The sequence below is a fragment of the Leptonotus elevatus genome, chromosome 8, assembly GCF_054856555.1.
Source record: "Leptonotus elevatus isolate MCC_2025b chromosome 8, RoL_Lele_1.0, whole genome shotgun sequence".
Taxonomy (NCBI): domain Eukaryota; kingdom Metazoa; phylum Chordata; class Actinopteri; order Syngnathiformes; family Syngnathidae; genus Leptonotus; species Leptonotus elevatus.
The window spans coordinates 12020943-12037517 of NC_141246.1; the positions used below are offsets into that span (position 1 = coordinate 12020943).

General features: G+C 42.7%; 2 protein-coding genes across 2 annotated transcripts in view; both read left to right on the forward strand.

Moving 5' to 3' along the window:
* The window catches only part of LOC147169765 (uncharacterized), a 94428-nt gene that overhangs the window by 61858 nt on the left and 15995 nt on the right, over positions 1-16575 (forward strand). The window lies entirely within an intron of this gene.
* The window catches only part of LOC147169766 (uncharacterized), a 33175-nt gene that overhangs the window by 6866 nt on the left and 9734 nt on the right, over positions 1-16575 (forward strand). Inside the window, exons 4-10 of the mRNA XM_086082007.1 lie at positions 362-1480; positions 1916-3034; positions 3470-7120; positions 7259-8473; positions 8909-10027; positions 10463-11581; positions 12017-16444. Of these exons, the coding sequence (XP_085938133.1) occupies positions 362-1480; positions 1916-3034; positions 3470-7120; positions 7259-8473; positions 8909-10027; positions 10463-11581; positions 12017-16444 (13770 nt within the window). The remainder of the gene's footprint in view (positions 1-361; positions 1481-1915; positions 3035-3469; positions 7121-7258; positions 8474-8908; positions 10028-10462; positions 11582-12016; positions 16445-16575) is intronic.

Here is a 16575-nt window from a genome sequence, read left to right on the forward strand (position 1 = left end):
GTATTCTGAAGATAGGCCAGTTTCTCCACTGTCAACATTGTCTGACGTTGAGTATTCAGAACTTTGTGACAAGGATCTTTTTGATGAAAGCAGGCCAGAATCGCCAGATTCGCTATTGTCAGAAACTGTCAGAATAGAAAGTAAAGTCTTGCTAATTGCAGGCCAACCTCAGTCTTGTGCACGACCTTTTACATATACAGATGTCGTCCGTGGTTCTACACATGAAAAACCTTCAGATACCATATCTAAAGTCATGGCTTTTGAGTCAAGGCGCATTTTACTACTGTCTGACTCCTTTGATGAGTTTTCTGAATCCTCCACAGCTGAATTTGTCATGGAGGGAAGACCATCTTCTCCAGAGTCTGTAGCATCTAACTGTGAACTCAGGGCTCTTTCTCCTGACTCACCTGTTCCTCATTTTGACATAGCCCAAATTGAGAGTTATGACCAATGCTTTGACCAAAGGTCGTGCACACCACAATCAAGCGTTTCAGATTGGGATGATCATGATTTGTGTCTCACTGACCTTTTTGTTGAGACCAGACCACTGTCTCCACAGTCTGTTTTGTCTGACATGGAACTAGATCTCTTATTTAGGAGAAGGGCGTTGTCTCCAGATTCTGTTTCTTCAGATCTAGACACGTCGCTACTGCGGGACTGGCTGTTGGACTTTAGAGCATCCTCCCCAGATTCTGCAGCTTCAGTTGGGAAATGTTCATTAAGTCCCAATTCGATGTTTGTTCAAAACAACAGACAACATTGTAATTATTACATAAGGTATTCTGAAGATAGGCCAGTTTCTCCACTGTCAACATTGTCTGACGTTGAGTATTCAGAACTTTGTGACAAGGATCTTTTTGATGAAAGCAGGCCAGAATCGCCAGATTCGCTATTGTCAGAAACTGTCAGAATAGAAAGTAAAGTCTTGCTAATTGCAGCCCAACCTCAGTCTTGTGCACAACCTTTTACATATGCAGATGTCGTCCGTGGTTTTACACATGAAAAACCTTCAGATACCATATCTAAAGTCATGGATTTTGAGTCAAGGCCTGTTTTACTTCTGTCTGACTCCTTTGATGAGTTTTCTGACTCCTCCACAGCTGAATTTTTCATGGAGGGGAGAGCATATTCTCCTGAGTCGGTAGCATCTCACTGTGAACTCAGGGCTCTTTCTCCGGACTCACCTGTTACTCATTTTGACATAGCCCAAATTGAGAGTTATGACCAATGCTTTGACCAAAGGTCGTGCACACCACAATCAAGCGTTTCAGATTGGGATGATCATGATTTGTGTCTCACTGACCTTTTTGTTGAGACCAGACCACTGTCTCCACAGTCTGTTTTGTCTGACATGGAACTAGATCTCTTATTTAGGAGCAGGGCGTTGTCTCCAGATTCTGTTTCTTCAGATCTAGACACGTCGCTACTGCGGGACTGGCTGTTGGACTTTAGAGCATCCTCCCCAGATTCTGCAGCTTCAGTTGGGAAATGTTCATTAAGTCCCGATTCTATGTTTGTTCAAAACAACAGACAACATTGTAATTATTACATAAGGTATTCTGAAGATAGGCCAGTTTCTCCACTGTCAACATTGTCTGACGTTGAGTATTCAGAACTTTGTGTCAAGGATCTTTTTGATGAAAGCAGGCCAGAATCGCCAGATTCGCTATTGTCAGAAACTGTCACAACAGAAAGTAAGGACTTGGTAATTGCAGGGCAACCTCAGTCTTGTGCAAAACCTTTTACATATGCAGATGTCGTCCGTGGTTTTACACATGAAAAACCTTCAGATACCATATCTAAAGTCATGGATTTTGAGTCAAGGCCTATTTTACTTCTGTCTGACTCCTTTGATGAGTTTTCTGACTCCTCCACAGCTGAATTTTTCATGGAGGGGAGAGCATATTCTCCTGAGTCGGTAGCATCTCACTGTGAACTCAGGGCTCTTTCTCCGGACTCACCTGTTACTCATTTTGACATAGCCCAAATTGAGAGTTATGACCAATGCTTTAACCAAAGGTCGTGCACACCACAATCAAGCGTTTCAGATTGGGATGATCACGATTTGTGTCTCACCGACCTTTTTGATGAGACCAGACCACTGTCTCCACAGTCTGTTTCGTCTGACATGGAACTAGATCTCTTATTTAGCAGCAGGTTATTGTCTCCAGATTCTGTTTCTTCAGATCTAGACACGTCGCTACTGCGGGACTGGCTGTTGGACTTTAGAGCATCCTCCCCAGATTCTGCAGCATCAGTTGGGAAATGTTCATTTAGTCCCGATTCGATGTTTGTTCAAAACATCAGACAACATTGTAATTATTACATAAGGTATTCTGAAGATAGGCCAGTTTCTCCACTGTCAACATTGTCTGACGTTGAGTATTCAGAACTTTGTGACAAGGATCTTTTTGATGAAAGCAGGCCAGAATCGCCAGATTCGCTATTGTCAGAAACTGTCAGAATAGAAAGTAAAGTCTTGCTAATTGCAGGCCAACCTCAGTCTTGTGCACGACCTTTTACATATACAGATGTCGTCCGTGGTTCTACACATGAAAAACCTTCAGATACCATATCTAAAGTCATGGCTTTTGAGTCAAGGCGCATTTTACTACTGTCTGACTCCTTTGATGAGTTTTCTGAATCCTCCACAGCTGAATTTGTCATGGAGGGAAGACCATCTTCTCCAGAGTCTGTAGCATCTAACTGTGAACTCAGGGCTCTTTCTCCTGACTCACCTGTTCCTCATTTTGACATAGCCCAAATTGAGAGTTATGACCAATGCTTTGACCAAAGGTCGTGCACACCACAATCAAGCGTTTCAGATTGGGATGATCATGATTTGTGTCTCACTGACCTTTTTGTTGAGACCAGACCACTGTCTCCACAGTCTGTTTTGTCTGACATGGAACTAGATCTCTTATTTAGGAGCAGGGCGTTGTCTCCAGATTCTGTTTCTTCAGATCTAGACACGTCGCTACTGCGGGACTGGCTGTTGGACTTTAGAGCATCCTCCCCAGATTCTGCAGCTTCAGTTGGGAAATGTTCATTAAGTCCCGATTCTATGTTTGTTCAAAACAACAGACAACATTGTAATTATTACATAAGGTATTCTGAAGATAGGCCAGTTTCTCCACTGTCAACATTGTCTGACGTTGAGTATTCAGAACTTTGTGTCAAGGATCTTTTTGATGAAAGCAGGCCAGAATCGCCAGATTCGCTATTGTCAGAAACTGTCACAACAGAAAGTAAGGACTTGGTAATTGCAGGGCAACCTCAGTCTTGTGCAAAACCTTTTACATATGCAGATGTCGTCCGTGGTTTTACACATGAAAAACCTTCAGATACCATATCTAAAGTCATGGATTTTGAGTCAAGGCCTGTTTTACTTCTGTCTGACTCCTTTGATGAGTTTTCTGACTCCTCCACAGCTGAATTTTTCATGGAGGGGAGAGCATATTCTCCTGAGTCGGTAGCATCTCACTGTGAACTCAGGGCTCTTTCTCCGGACTCACCTGTTACTCATTTTGACATAGTCCAAATTGAGAGTTATGACCAATGCTTTAACCAAAGGTCGTGCACACCACAATCAAGCGTTTCAGATTGGGATGATCACGATTTGTGTCTCACTGACCTTTTTGATGAGACCAGACCATTGTCTCCACAGTCTGTTTCGTCTGACATGGAACTAGATCTCTTATTTAGCAGCAGGTTATTGTCTCCAGATTCTGTTTCTTCAGATCTAGACACGTCGCTACTGCGGGACTGGCTGTTGGACTTTAGAGCATCCTCCCCAGATTCTGCAGCATCAGTTGGGAAATGTTCATTTAGTCCCGATTCGATGTTTGTTCAAAACATCAGACAACATTGTAATTATTACATAAGGTATTCTGAAGATAGGCCAGTTTCTCCACTGTCAACATTGTCTGACGTTGAGTATTCAGAACTTTGTGACAAGGATCTTTTTGATGAAAGCAGGCCAGAATCGCCAGATTCGCTATTGTCAGAAACTGTCAGAACAGAAAGTAAAGTCTTGCTAATTGCAGGCCAACCTCAGTCTTGTGCACGACCTTTTACATATGCAGATGTCGTCCGTGGTTCTACACATGAAAAACCTTCAGATACCATATCTAAAGTCATGGCTTTTGAGTCAAGGCGCATTTTACTACTGTCTGACTCCTTTGATGAGTTTTCTGAATCCTCCACAGCTGAATTTGTCATGGAGGGAAGACCATCTTCTCCAGAGTCTGTAGCATCTAACTGTGAACTCAGGGCTCTTTCTCCTGACTCACCTGTTCCTCATTTTGACATAGCCCAAATTGAGAGTTATGACCAATGCTTTGACCAAAGGTCGTGCACACCACAATCAAGCGTTTCAGATTGGGATGATCATGATTTGTGTCTCACTGACCTTTTTGTTGAGACCAGACCACTGTCTCCACAGTCTGTTTTGTCTGACATGGAACTAGATCTCTTATTTAGGAGCAGGGCGTTGTCTCCAGATTCTGTTTCTTCAGATCTAGACACGTCGCTACTGCGGGACTGGCTGTTGGACTTTAGAGCATCCTCCCCAGATTCTGCAGCTTCAGTTGGGAAATGTTCATTAAGTCCCGATTCTATGTTTGTTCAAAACAACAGACAACATTGTAATTATTACATAAGGTATTCTGAAGATAGGCCAGTTTCTCCACTGTCAACATTGTCTGACGTTGAGTATTCAGAACTTTGTGTCAAGGATCTTTTTGATGAAAGCAGGCCAGAATCGCCAGATTCGCTATTGTCAGAAACTGTCACAACAGAAAGTAAGGACTTGGTAATTGCAGGGCAACCTCAGTCTTGTGCAAAACCTTTTACATATGCAGATGTCGTCCGTGGTTTTACACATGAAAAACCTTCAGATACCATATCTAAAGTCATGGATTTTGAGTCAAGGCCTGTTTTACTTCTGTCTGACTCCTTTGATGAGTTTTCTGACTCCTCCACAGCTGAATTTGTCATGGAGGGGAGAGCATATTCTCCTGAGTCGGTAGCATCTCACTGTGAACTCAGGGCTCTTTCTCCTGACTCACCTGTTCCTCATTTTGACATAGTCCAAATTGAGAGTTATGACCAATGCTTTAACCAAAGGTCGTGCACACCACAATCAAGCGTTTCAGATTGGGATGATCACGATTTGTGTATCACCGACCTTTTTGATGAGACCAGACCATTGTCTCCACAGTCTGTTTCGTCTGACATGGAACTAGATCTCTTATTTAGCAGCAGGGCATTTTCTCCAGATTCTGTTTCTTCAGATCTAGACACGTCGCTACTGCGGGACTGGCTGTTGGACTTTAGAGCATCCTCCCCAGATTCTGCAGCTTCAGTTGGGAAATGTTCATTAAGTCCCAATTCGATGTTTGTTCAAAACAACAGACAACATTGTAATTATTACATAAGGTATTCTGAAGATAGGCCAGTTTCTCCACTGTCAACATTGTCTGACGTTGAGTATTCAGAACTTTGTGACAAGGATCTTTTTGATGAAAGCAGGCCAGAATCGCCAGATTCGCTATTGTCAGAAACTGTCAGAATAGAAAGTAAAGTCTTGCTAATTGCAGCCCAACCTCAGTCTTGTGCACGACCTTTTACATATGCAGATGTCGTCCGTGGTTCTACACATGAAAAACCTTCAGATATTATATCTAAAGTCATGGATTTTGAGTCAAGGCCTGTTTTACTTCTGTCTGACTCCTTTGATGAGTTTTCTGACTCCTCCACAGCTGAATTTGTCATGGAGGGGAGAGCATATTCTCCAGAGTCGGTAGCATCTCACTGTGAACTCAGGGCTCTTTCTCCTGACTCACCTGTTCCTCATTTTGACATAGTCCAAATTGAGAGTTATGACCAATGCTTTAACCAAAAGTCGTGCACACCACAATCAAGCGTTTCAGATTGGGATGATCACGATTTGTGTCTCACTGACCTTTTTGATGAGACCAGACCATTGTCTCCACAGTCTGTTTCGTCTGACATGGAACTAGATCTCTTATTTAGCAGCAGGTTATTGTCTCCAGATTCTGTTTCTTCAGATCTAGACACGTCGCTACTGCGGGACTGGCTGTATGACTTTAGAGCATCCTCCCCAGATTCTGCAGCATCAGTTGGGAAATGTTCATTTAGTCCCGATTCGATGTTTGTTCAAAACATCAGACAACATTGTAATTATTACATAAGGTATTCTGAAGATAGGCCAGTTTCTCCACTGTCAACATTGTCTGACGTTGAGTATTCAGAACTTTGTGACAAGGATCTTTTTGATGAAAGCAGGCCAGAATCGCCAGATTCGCTATTGTCAGAAACTGTCAGAACAGAAAGTAAAGTCTTGCTAATTGCAGGCCAACCTCAGTCTTGTGCACGACCTTTTACATATGCAGATGTCGTCCGTGGTTTTACACATGAAAAAACTGCAGATACCATGTCTAAAGTCATGGCTTTTGAGTCAAGGCGTATTTTACTACTGTCTGACTCCTTTGATGAGTTGTCTGACTCTTCCACAGCTGAATTTGTCATGGAGGGGAAACCATCTTCTCTAGAGTCTGTAGCATCTCACTGTGAACTTAGGGCTCTTTCTCCTGACTCACCTGTTCCTCATTTTGACATAGCCCAAATTGAGAGTTATGACCAATGCTTTAACCAAAGGTCGTGCACACCACAATCAAGCGTTTCAGATTGGGATGATCACGATTTGTGTCTCACTGACCTTTTTGATGAGACCAGACCACTGTCTCCACAGTCTGTTTCGTCTGACATGGAACTAGATCACTTATTTAGCAGCAGGGCGTTGTCTCCAGATACTGTTTCTTCAGATCTAGACACGTCGCTACTGCGGGACTGGCTGTTGGACTTTAGAGCATCCTCCCCAGATTCTGCAGCTTCAGTTGGGAAATGTTCATTAAGTCCCGATTCTATGTTTGTTCAAAACAACAGACAACATTGTAATTATTACATAAGGTATTCTGAAGATAGGCCAGTTTCTCCACTGTCAACATTGTCTGACGTTGAGTATTCAGAACTTTGTGTCAAGGATCTTTTTGATGAAAGCAGGCCAGAATCGCCAGATTCGCTATTGTCAGAAACTGTCACAACAGAAAGTAAGGACTTGGTAATTGCAGGGCAACCTCAGTCTTGTGCAAAACCTTTTACATATGCAGATGTCGTCCGTGGTTTTACACATGAAAAACCTTCAGATACCATATCTAAAGTCATGGATTTTGAGTCAAGGCCTGTTTTACTTCTGTCTGACTCCTTTGATGAGTTTTCTGACTCCTCCACAGCTGAATTTTTCATGGAGGGGAGAGCATATTCTCCTGAGTCGGTAGCATCTTACTGTGAACTCAGGGCTCTTTCTCCGGACTCACCTGTTACTCATTTTGACATAGTCCAAATTGAGAGTTATGACCAATGCTTTAACCAAAGGTCGTGCACACCACAATCAAGCGTTTCAGATTGGGATGATCACGATTTGTGTATCACCGACCTTTTTGATGAGACCAGACCATTGTCTCCACAGTCTGTTTCGTCTGACATGGAACTAGATCTCTTATTTAGCAGCAGGGCATTTTCTCCAGATTCTGTTTCTTCAGATCTAGACACGTCGCTACTGCGTGACTGGCTGTTGGACTTTAGAGCATCCTCCCCAGATTCTGCAGCTTCAGTTGGGAAATGTTCATTAAGTCCCAATTCGATGTTTGTTCAAAACAACAGACAACATTGTAATTATTACATAAGGTATTCTGAAGATAGGCCAGTTTCTCCACTGTCAACATTGTCTGACGTTGAGTATTCAGAACTTTGTGACAAGGATCTTTTTGATGAAAGCAGGCCAGAATCGCCAGATTCGCTATTGTCAGAAACTGTCAGAATAGAAAGTAAAGTCTTGCTAATTGCAGCCCAACCTCAGTCTTGTGCACGACCTTTTACATATGCAGATGTCGTCCGTGGTTCTACACATGAAAAACCTTCAGATATTATATCTAAAGTCATGGATTTTGAGTCAAGGCCTGTTTTACTTCTGTCTGACTCCTTTGATGAGTTTTCTGACTCCTCCACAGCTGAATTTGTCATGGAGGGGAGAGCATATTCTCCAGAGTCGGTAGCATCTCACTGTGAACTCAGGGCTCTTTCTCCTGACTCACCTGTTCCTCATTTTTACATAGTCCAAATTGAGAGTTATGACCAATGCTTTAACCAAAAGTCGTGCACACCACAATCAAGCGTTTCAGATTGGGATGATCACGATTTGTGTCTCACTGACCTTTTTGATGAGACCAGACCATTGTCTCCACAGTCTGTTTCGTCTGACATGGAACTAGATCTCTTATTTAGCAGCAGGTTATTGTCTCCAGATTCTGTTTCTTCAGATCTAGACACGTCGCTACTGCGGGACTGGCTGTTGGACTTTAGAGCATCCTCCCCAGATTCTGCAGCTTCAGTTGGGAAATGTTCATTAAGTCCCGATTCTATGTTTGTTCAAAACAACAGACAACATTGTAATTATTACATAAGGTATTCTGAAGATAGGCCAGTTTCTCCACTGTCAACATTGTCTGACGTTGAGTATTCAGAACTTTGTGTCAAGGATCTTTTTGATGAAAGCAGGCCAGAATCGCCAGATTCGCTATTGTCAGAAACTGTCACAACAGAAAGTAAGGACTTGGTAATTGCAGGGCAACCTCAGTCTTGTGCAAAACCTTTTACATATGCAGATGTCGTCCGTGGTTTTACACATGAAAAACCTTCAGATACCATATCTAAAGTCATGGATTTTGAGTCAAGGCCTGTTTTACTTCTGTCTGACTCCTTTGATGAGTTTTCTGACTCCTCCACAGCTGAATTTGTCATGGAGGGGAGAGCATATTCTCCTGAGTCGGTAGCATCTCACTGTGAACTCAGGGCTCTTTCTCCTGACTCACCTGTTCCTCATTTTGACATAGTCCAAATTGAGAGTTATGACCAATGCTTTAACCAAAGGTCGTGCACACCACAATCAAGCGTTTCAGATTGGGATGATCACGATTTGTGTATCACCGACCTTTTTGATGAGACCAGACCATTGTCTCCACAGTCTGTTTCGTCTGACATGGAACTAGATCTCTTATTTAGCAGCAGGGCATTTTCTCCAGATTCTGTTTCTTCAGATCTAGACACGTCGCTACTGCGTGACTGGCTGTTGGACTTTAGAGCATCCTCCCCAGATTCTGCAGCTTCAGTTGGGAAATGTTCATTAAGTCCCAATTCGATGTTTGTTCAAAACAACAGACAACATTGTAATTATTACATAAGGTATTCTGAAGATAGGCCAGTTTCTCCACTGTCCACATTGTCTGACGTTGAGTATTCAGAACTTTGTGACAAGGATCTTTTTGATGAAAGCAGGCCAGAATCGCCAGATTCGCTATTGTCAGAAACTGTCAGAATAGAAAGTAAAGTCTTGCTAATTGCAGCCCAACCTCAGTCTTGTGCACGACCTTTTACATATGCAGATGTCGTCCGTGGTTCTACACATGAAAAACCTTCAGATATTATATCTAAAGTCATGGATTTTGAGTCAAGGCCTGTTTTACTTCTGTCTGACTCCTTTGATGAGTTTTCTGACTCCTCCACAGCTGAATTTGTCATGGAGGGGAGAGCATATTCTCCAGAGTCGGTAGCATCTCACTGTGAACTCAGGGCTCTTTCTCCTGACTCACCTGTTCCTCATTTTGACATAGTCCAAATTGAGAGTTATGACCAATGCTTTAACCAAAAGTCGTGCACACCACAATCAAGCGTTTCAGATTGGGATGATCACGATTTGTGTCTCACTGACCTTTTTGATGAGACCAGACCATTGTCTCCACAGTCTGTTTCGTCTGACATGGAACTAGATCTCTTATTTAGCAGCAGGTTATTGTCTCCAGATTCTGTTTCTTCAGATCTAGACACGTCGCTACTGCGGGACTGGCTGTATGACTTTAGAGCATCCTCCCCAGATTCTGCAGCATCAGTTGGGAAATGTTCATTTAGTCCCGATTCGATGTTTGTTCAAAACATCAGACAACATTGTAATTATTACATAAGGTATTCTGAAGATAGGCCAGTTTCTCCACTGTCAACATTGTCTGACGTTGAGTATTCAGAACTTTGTGACAAGGATCTTTTTGATGAAAGCAGGCCAGAATCGCCAGATTCGCTATTGTCAGAAACTGTCAGAACAGAAAGTAAAGTCTTGCTAATTGCAGGCCAACCTCAGTCTTGTGCACGACCTTTTACATATGCAGATGTCGTCCGTGGTTTTACACATGAAAAAACTGCAGATACCATGTCTAAAGTCATGGCTTTTGAGTCAAGGCGTATTTTACTACTGTCTGACTCCTTTGATGAGTTGTCTGACTCTTCCACAGCTGAATTTGTCATGGAGGGGAAACCATCTTCTCCAGAGTCTGTAGCATCTCACTGTGAACTTAGGGCTCTTTCTCCTGACTCACCTGTTCCTCATTTTGACATAGCCCAAATTGAGAGTTATGACAAATGCTTTAACCAAAGGTCGTGCACACCACAATCAAGCGTTTCAGATTGGGATGATCACGATTTGTGTCTCACTGACCTTTTTGATGAGACCAGACCACTGTCTCCACAGTCTGTTTCGTCTGACATGGAACTAGATCACTTATTTAGCAGCAGGGCGTTGTCTCCAGATTCTGTTTCTTCAGATCTAGACACGTCGCTACTGCGGGACTGGCTGTTGGACTTTAGAGCATCCTCCCCAGATTCTGCAGCTTCAGTTGGGAAATGTTCATTAAGTCCCGATTCTATGTTTGTTCAAAACAACAGACAACATTGTAATTATTACATAAGGTATTCTGAAGATAGGCCAGTTTCTCCACTGTCAACATTGTCTGACGTTGAGTATTCAGAACTTTGTGTCAAGGATCTTTTTGATGAAAGCAGGCCAGAATCGCCAGATTCGCTATTGTCAGAAACTGTCACAACAGAAAGTAAGGACTTGGTAATTGCAGGGCAACCTCAGTCTTGTGCAAAACCTTTTACATATGCAGATGTCGTCCGTGGTTTTACACATGAAAAACCTTCAGATACCATATCTAAAGTCATGGATTTTGAGTCAAGGCCTGTTTTACTTCTGTCTGACTCCTTTGATGAGTTTTCTGACTCCTCCACAGCTGAATTTTTCATGGAGGGGAGAGCATATTCTCCTGAGTCGGTAGCATCTCACTGTGAACTCAGGGCTCTTTCTCCGGACTCACCTGTTACTCATTTTGACATAGTCCAAATTGAGAGTTATGACCAATGCTTTAACCAAAGGTCGTGCACACCACAATCAAGCGTTTCAGATTGGGATGATCACGATTTGTGTCTCACTGACCTTTTTGATGAGACCAGACCATTGTCTCCACAGTCTGTTTCGTCTGACATGGAACTAGATCTCTTATTTAGCAGCAGGTTATTGTCTCCAGATTCTGTTTCTTCAGATCTAGACACGTCGCTACTGAAGGACTGGCTGTTGGACTTTAGAGCATCCTCCCCAGATTCTGCAGCATCAGTTGGGAAATGTTCATTTAGTCCCGATTCGATGTTTGTTCAAAACATCAGACAACATTGTAATTATTACATAAGGTATTCTGAAGATAGGCCAGTTTCTCCACTGTCAACATTGTCTGACGTTGAGTATTCAGAACTTTGTGACAAGGATCTTTTTGATGAAAGCAGGCCAGAATCGCCAGATTCGCTATTGTCAGAAACTGTCAGAACAGAAAGTAAAGTCTTGCTAATTGCAGGCCAACCTCAGTCTTGTGCACGACCTTTTACATATGCAGATGTCGTCCGTGGTTCTACACATGAAAAACCTTCAGATACCATATCTAAAGTCATGGCTTTTGAGTCAAGGCGCATTTTACTACTGTCTGACTCCTTTGATGAGTTTTCTGAATCCTCCACAGCTGAATTTGTCATGGAGGGAAGACCATCTTCTCCAGAGTCTGTAGCATCTAACTGTGAACTCAGGGCTCTTTCTCCTGACTCACCTGTTCCTCATTTTGACATAGCCCAAATTGAGAGTTATGACCAATGCTTTGACCAAAGGTCGTGCACACCACAATCAAGCGTTTCAGATTGGGATGATCATGATTTGTGTCTCACTGACCTTTTTGTTGAGACCAGACCACTGTCTCCACAGTCTGTTTTGTCTGACATGGAACTAGATCTCTTATTTAGGAGCAGGGCGTTGTCTCCAGATTCTGTTTCTTCAGATCTAGACACGTCGCTACTGCGGGACTGGCTGTTGGACTTTAGAGCATCCTCCCCAGATTCTGCAGCTTCAGTTGGGAAATGTTCATTAAGTCCCGATTCTATGTTTGTTCAAAACAACAGACAACATTGTAATTATTACATAAGGTATTCTGAAGATAGGCCAGTTTCTCCACTGTCAACATTGTCTGACGTTGAGTATTCAGAACTTTGTGTCAAGGATCTTTTTGATGAAAGCAGGCCAGAATCGCCAGATTCGCTATTGTCAGAAACTGTCACAACAGAAAGTAAGGACTTGGTAATTGCAGGGCAACCTCAGTCTTGTGCAAAACCTTTTACATATGCAGATGTCGTCCGTGGTTTTACACATGAAAAACCTTCAGATACCATATCTAAAGTCATGGATTTTGAGTCAAGGCCTGTTTTACTTCTGTCTGACTCCTTTGATGAGTTTTCTGACTCCTCCACAGCTGAATTTTTCATGGAGGGGAGAGCATATTCTCCTGAGTCGGTAGCATCTCACTGTGAACTCAGGGCTCTTTCTCCGGACTCACCTGTTACTCATTTTGACATAGTCCAAATTGAGAGTTATGACCAATGCTTTAACCAAAGGTCGTGCACACCACAATCAAGCGTTTCAGATTGGGATGATCACGATTTGTGTCTCACTGACCTTTTTGATGAGACCAGACCATTGTCTCCACAGTCTGTTTCGTCTGACATGGAACTAGATCTCTTATTTAGCAGCAGGTTATTGTCTCCAGATTCTGTTTCTTCAGATCTAGACACGTCGCTACTGCGGGACTGGCTGTTGGACTTTAGAGCATCCTCCCCAGATTCTGCAGCATCAGTTGGGAAATGTTCATTCAGTCCCAATTCGATGTTTGTTCAAAACAACAGACAACATTGTAATTATTACATAAGGTATTCTGAAGATAGGCCTGTTTCTCCACTGTCAACATTGTCTGACGTTGAGTATTCAGAACTTTGTGACAAGGATCTTTTTGATGAAAGCAGGCCAGAATTGCCAGATTCGCTATTGTCAGAAACTGTCAGAACAGAAAGTAAAGTCTTGCTAATTGCAGGCCAACCTCAGTCTTGTGCACGACCTTTTACATATGCAGATGTCGTCCGTGGTTCTACACATGAAAAACCTTCAGATACCATATCTAAAGTCATGGCTTTTGAGTCAAGGCGCATTTTACTACTGTCTGACTCCTTTGATGAGTTTTCTGAATCCTCCACAGCTGAATTTGTCATGGAGGGAAGACCATCTTCTCCAGAGTCTGTAGCATCTAACTGTGAACTCAGGGCTCTTTCTCCTGACTCACCTGTTCCTCATTTTGACATAGCCCAAATTGAGAGTTATGACCAATGCTTTGACCAAAGGTCGTGCACACCACAATCAAGCGTTTCAGATTGGGATGATCATGATTTGTGTCTCACTGACCTTTTTGTTGAGACCAGACCACTGTCTCCACAGTCTGTTTTGTCTGACATGGAACTAGATCTCTTATTTAGGAGCAGGGCGTTGTCTCCAGATTCTGTTTCTTCAGATCTAGACACGTCGCTACTGCGGGACTGGCTGTTGGACTTTAGAGCATCCTCCCCAGATTCTGCAGCTTCAGTTGGGAAATGTTCATTAAGTCCCGATTCTATGTTTGTTCAAAACAACAGACAACATTGTAATTATTACATAAGGTATTCTGAAGATAGGCCAGTTTCTCCACTGTCAACATTGTCTGACGTTGAGTATTCAGAACTTTGTGTCAAGGATCTTTTTGATGAAAGCAGGCCAGAATCGCCAGATTCGCTATTGTCAGAAACTGTCACAACAGAAAGTAAGGACTTGGTAATTGCAGGGCAACCTCAGTCTTGTGCACAACCTTTTACATATGCAGATGTCGTCCGTGGTTTTACACATGAAAAACCTTCAGATACCATATCTAAAGTCATGGCTTATGAGTCAAGGCGTATTTTACTACTGTCTGACTCCTTTGATGAGTTTTCTGAATCCTCCACAGCTGAATTTGTCATGGAGGAAAGACCATCTTCTCCAGAGTCTGTAGCATCTAACTGTGAACTCAGGGCTCTTTCTCCTGACTCACCTGTTCCTCATTTTGACATAGCCCAAATTGAGAGTTATGACCAATGCTTTGACCAAAGGTCGTGCACACCACAATCAAGCGTTTCAGATTGGGATGATCATGATTTGTGTCTCACTGACCTTTTTGTTGAGACCAGACCACTGTCTCCACAGTCTGTTTTGTCTGACATGGAACTAGATCTCTTATTTAGGAGCAGGGCGTTGTCTCCAGATTCTGTTTCTTCAGATCTAGACACGTCGCTACTGCGGGACTCGCTGTTGGACTTTAGAGCATCCTCCCCAGATTCTGCAGCTTCAGTTGGGAAATGTTCATTAAGTCCCGATTCTATGTTTGTTCAAAACAACAGACAACATTGTAATTATTACATAAAGTATTCTGAAGATAGGCCAGTTTCTCCACTGTCAACATTGTCTGACGTTGAGTATTCAGAACTTTGTGTCAAGGATCTTTTAGATGAAAGCAGGCCAGAATCGCCAGATTCGCTATTGTCAGAAACTGTCACAACAGAAAGTAAGGACTTGGTAATTGCAGGGCAACCTCAGTCTTTTGCAAAACCTTTTACATATGCAGATGTCGTCCGTGGTTTTACACATGAAAAACCTTCAGATACCATATCTAAAGTCATGGATTTTGAGTCAAGGCCTGTTTTACTTCTGTCTGACTCCTTTGATGAGTTTTCTGACTCCTCCACAGCTGAATTTGTCATGGAGGGGAGAGCATATTCTCCAGAGTCGGTAGCATCTCACTGTGAACTCAGGGCTCTTTCTCCTGACTCACCTGTTCCTCATTTTGACATAGTCCAAATTGAGAGTTATGACCAATGCTTTAACCAAAAGTCGTGCACACCACAATCAAGCGTTTCAGATTGGGATGATCACGATTTGTGTCTCACTGACCTTTTTGATGAGACCAGACCATTGTCTCCACAGTCTGTTTCGTCTGACATGGAACTAGATCTCTTATTTAGCAGCAGGTTATTGTCTCCAGATTCTGTTTCTTCAGATCTAGACACGTCGCTACTGCGGGACTGGCTGTTGGACTTTAGAGCATCCTCCCCAGATTCTGCAGCATCAGTTGGGAAATGTTCATTTAGTCCCGATTCGATGTTTGTTCAAAACATCAGACAACATTGTAATTATTACATAAGGTATTCTGAAGATAGGCCAGTTTCTCCACTGTCAACATTGTCTGACGTTGAGTATTCAGAACTTTGTGACAAGGATCTTTTTGATGAAAGCAGGCCAGAATCGCCAGATTCGCTATTGTCAGAAACTGTCAGAACAGAAAGTAAAGTCTTGCTAATTGCAGCCCAACCTCAGTCTTGTGCACGACCTTTTACATATGCAGATGTCGTCCGTGGTTCTACACATGAAAAACCTTCAGATACCATATCTAAAGTCATGGCTTTTGAGTCAAGGCGCATTTTACTACTGTCTGACTCCTTTGATGAGTTTTCTGAATCCTCCACAGCTGAATTTGTCATGGAGGGAAGACCATCTTCTCCAGAGTCTGTAGCATCTAACTGTGAACTCAGGGCTCTTTCTCCTGACTCACCTGTTCCTCATTTTGACATAGCCCAAATTGAGAGTTATGACCAATGCTTTGACCAAAGGTCGTGCACACCACAATCAAGCGTTTCAGATTGGGATGATCATGATTTGTGTCTCACTGACCTTTTTGTTGAGACCAGACCACTGTCTCCACAGTCTGTTTTGTCTGACATGGAACTAGATCTCTTATTTAGGAGCAGGGCGTTGTCTCCAGATTCAGTTTCTTCAGATCTAGACACGTCGCTACTGCGGGACTGGCTGTTGGACTTTAGAGCATCCTCCCCAGATTCTGCAGCTTCAGTTGGGAAATGTTCATTAAGTCCCGATTCTATGTTTGTTCAAAACAACAGACAACATTGTAATTATTACATAAGGTATTCTGAAGATAGGCCAGTTTCTCCACTGTCAACATTGTCTGACGTTGAGTATTCAGAACTTTGTGTCAAGGATCTTTTTGATGAAAGCAGGCCAGAATCGCCAGATTCGCTATTGTCAGAAACTGTCACAACAGAAAGTAAGGACTTGGTAATTGCAGGGCAACCTCAGTCTTGTGCACAACCTTTTACATATGCAGATGTCGTCCGTGGTTTTACACATGAAAAACCTTCAGATACCATATCTAAAGTCATGGC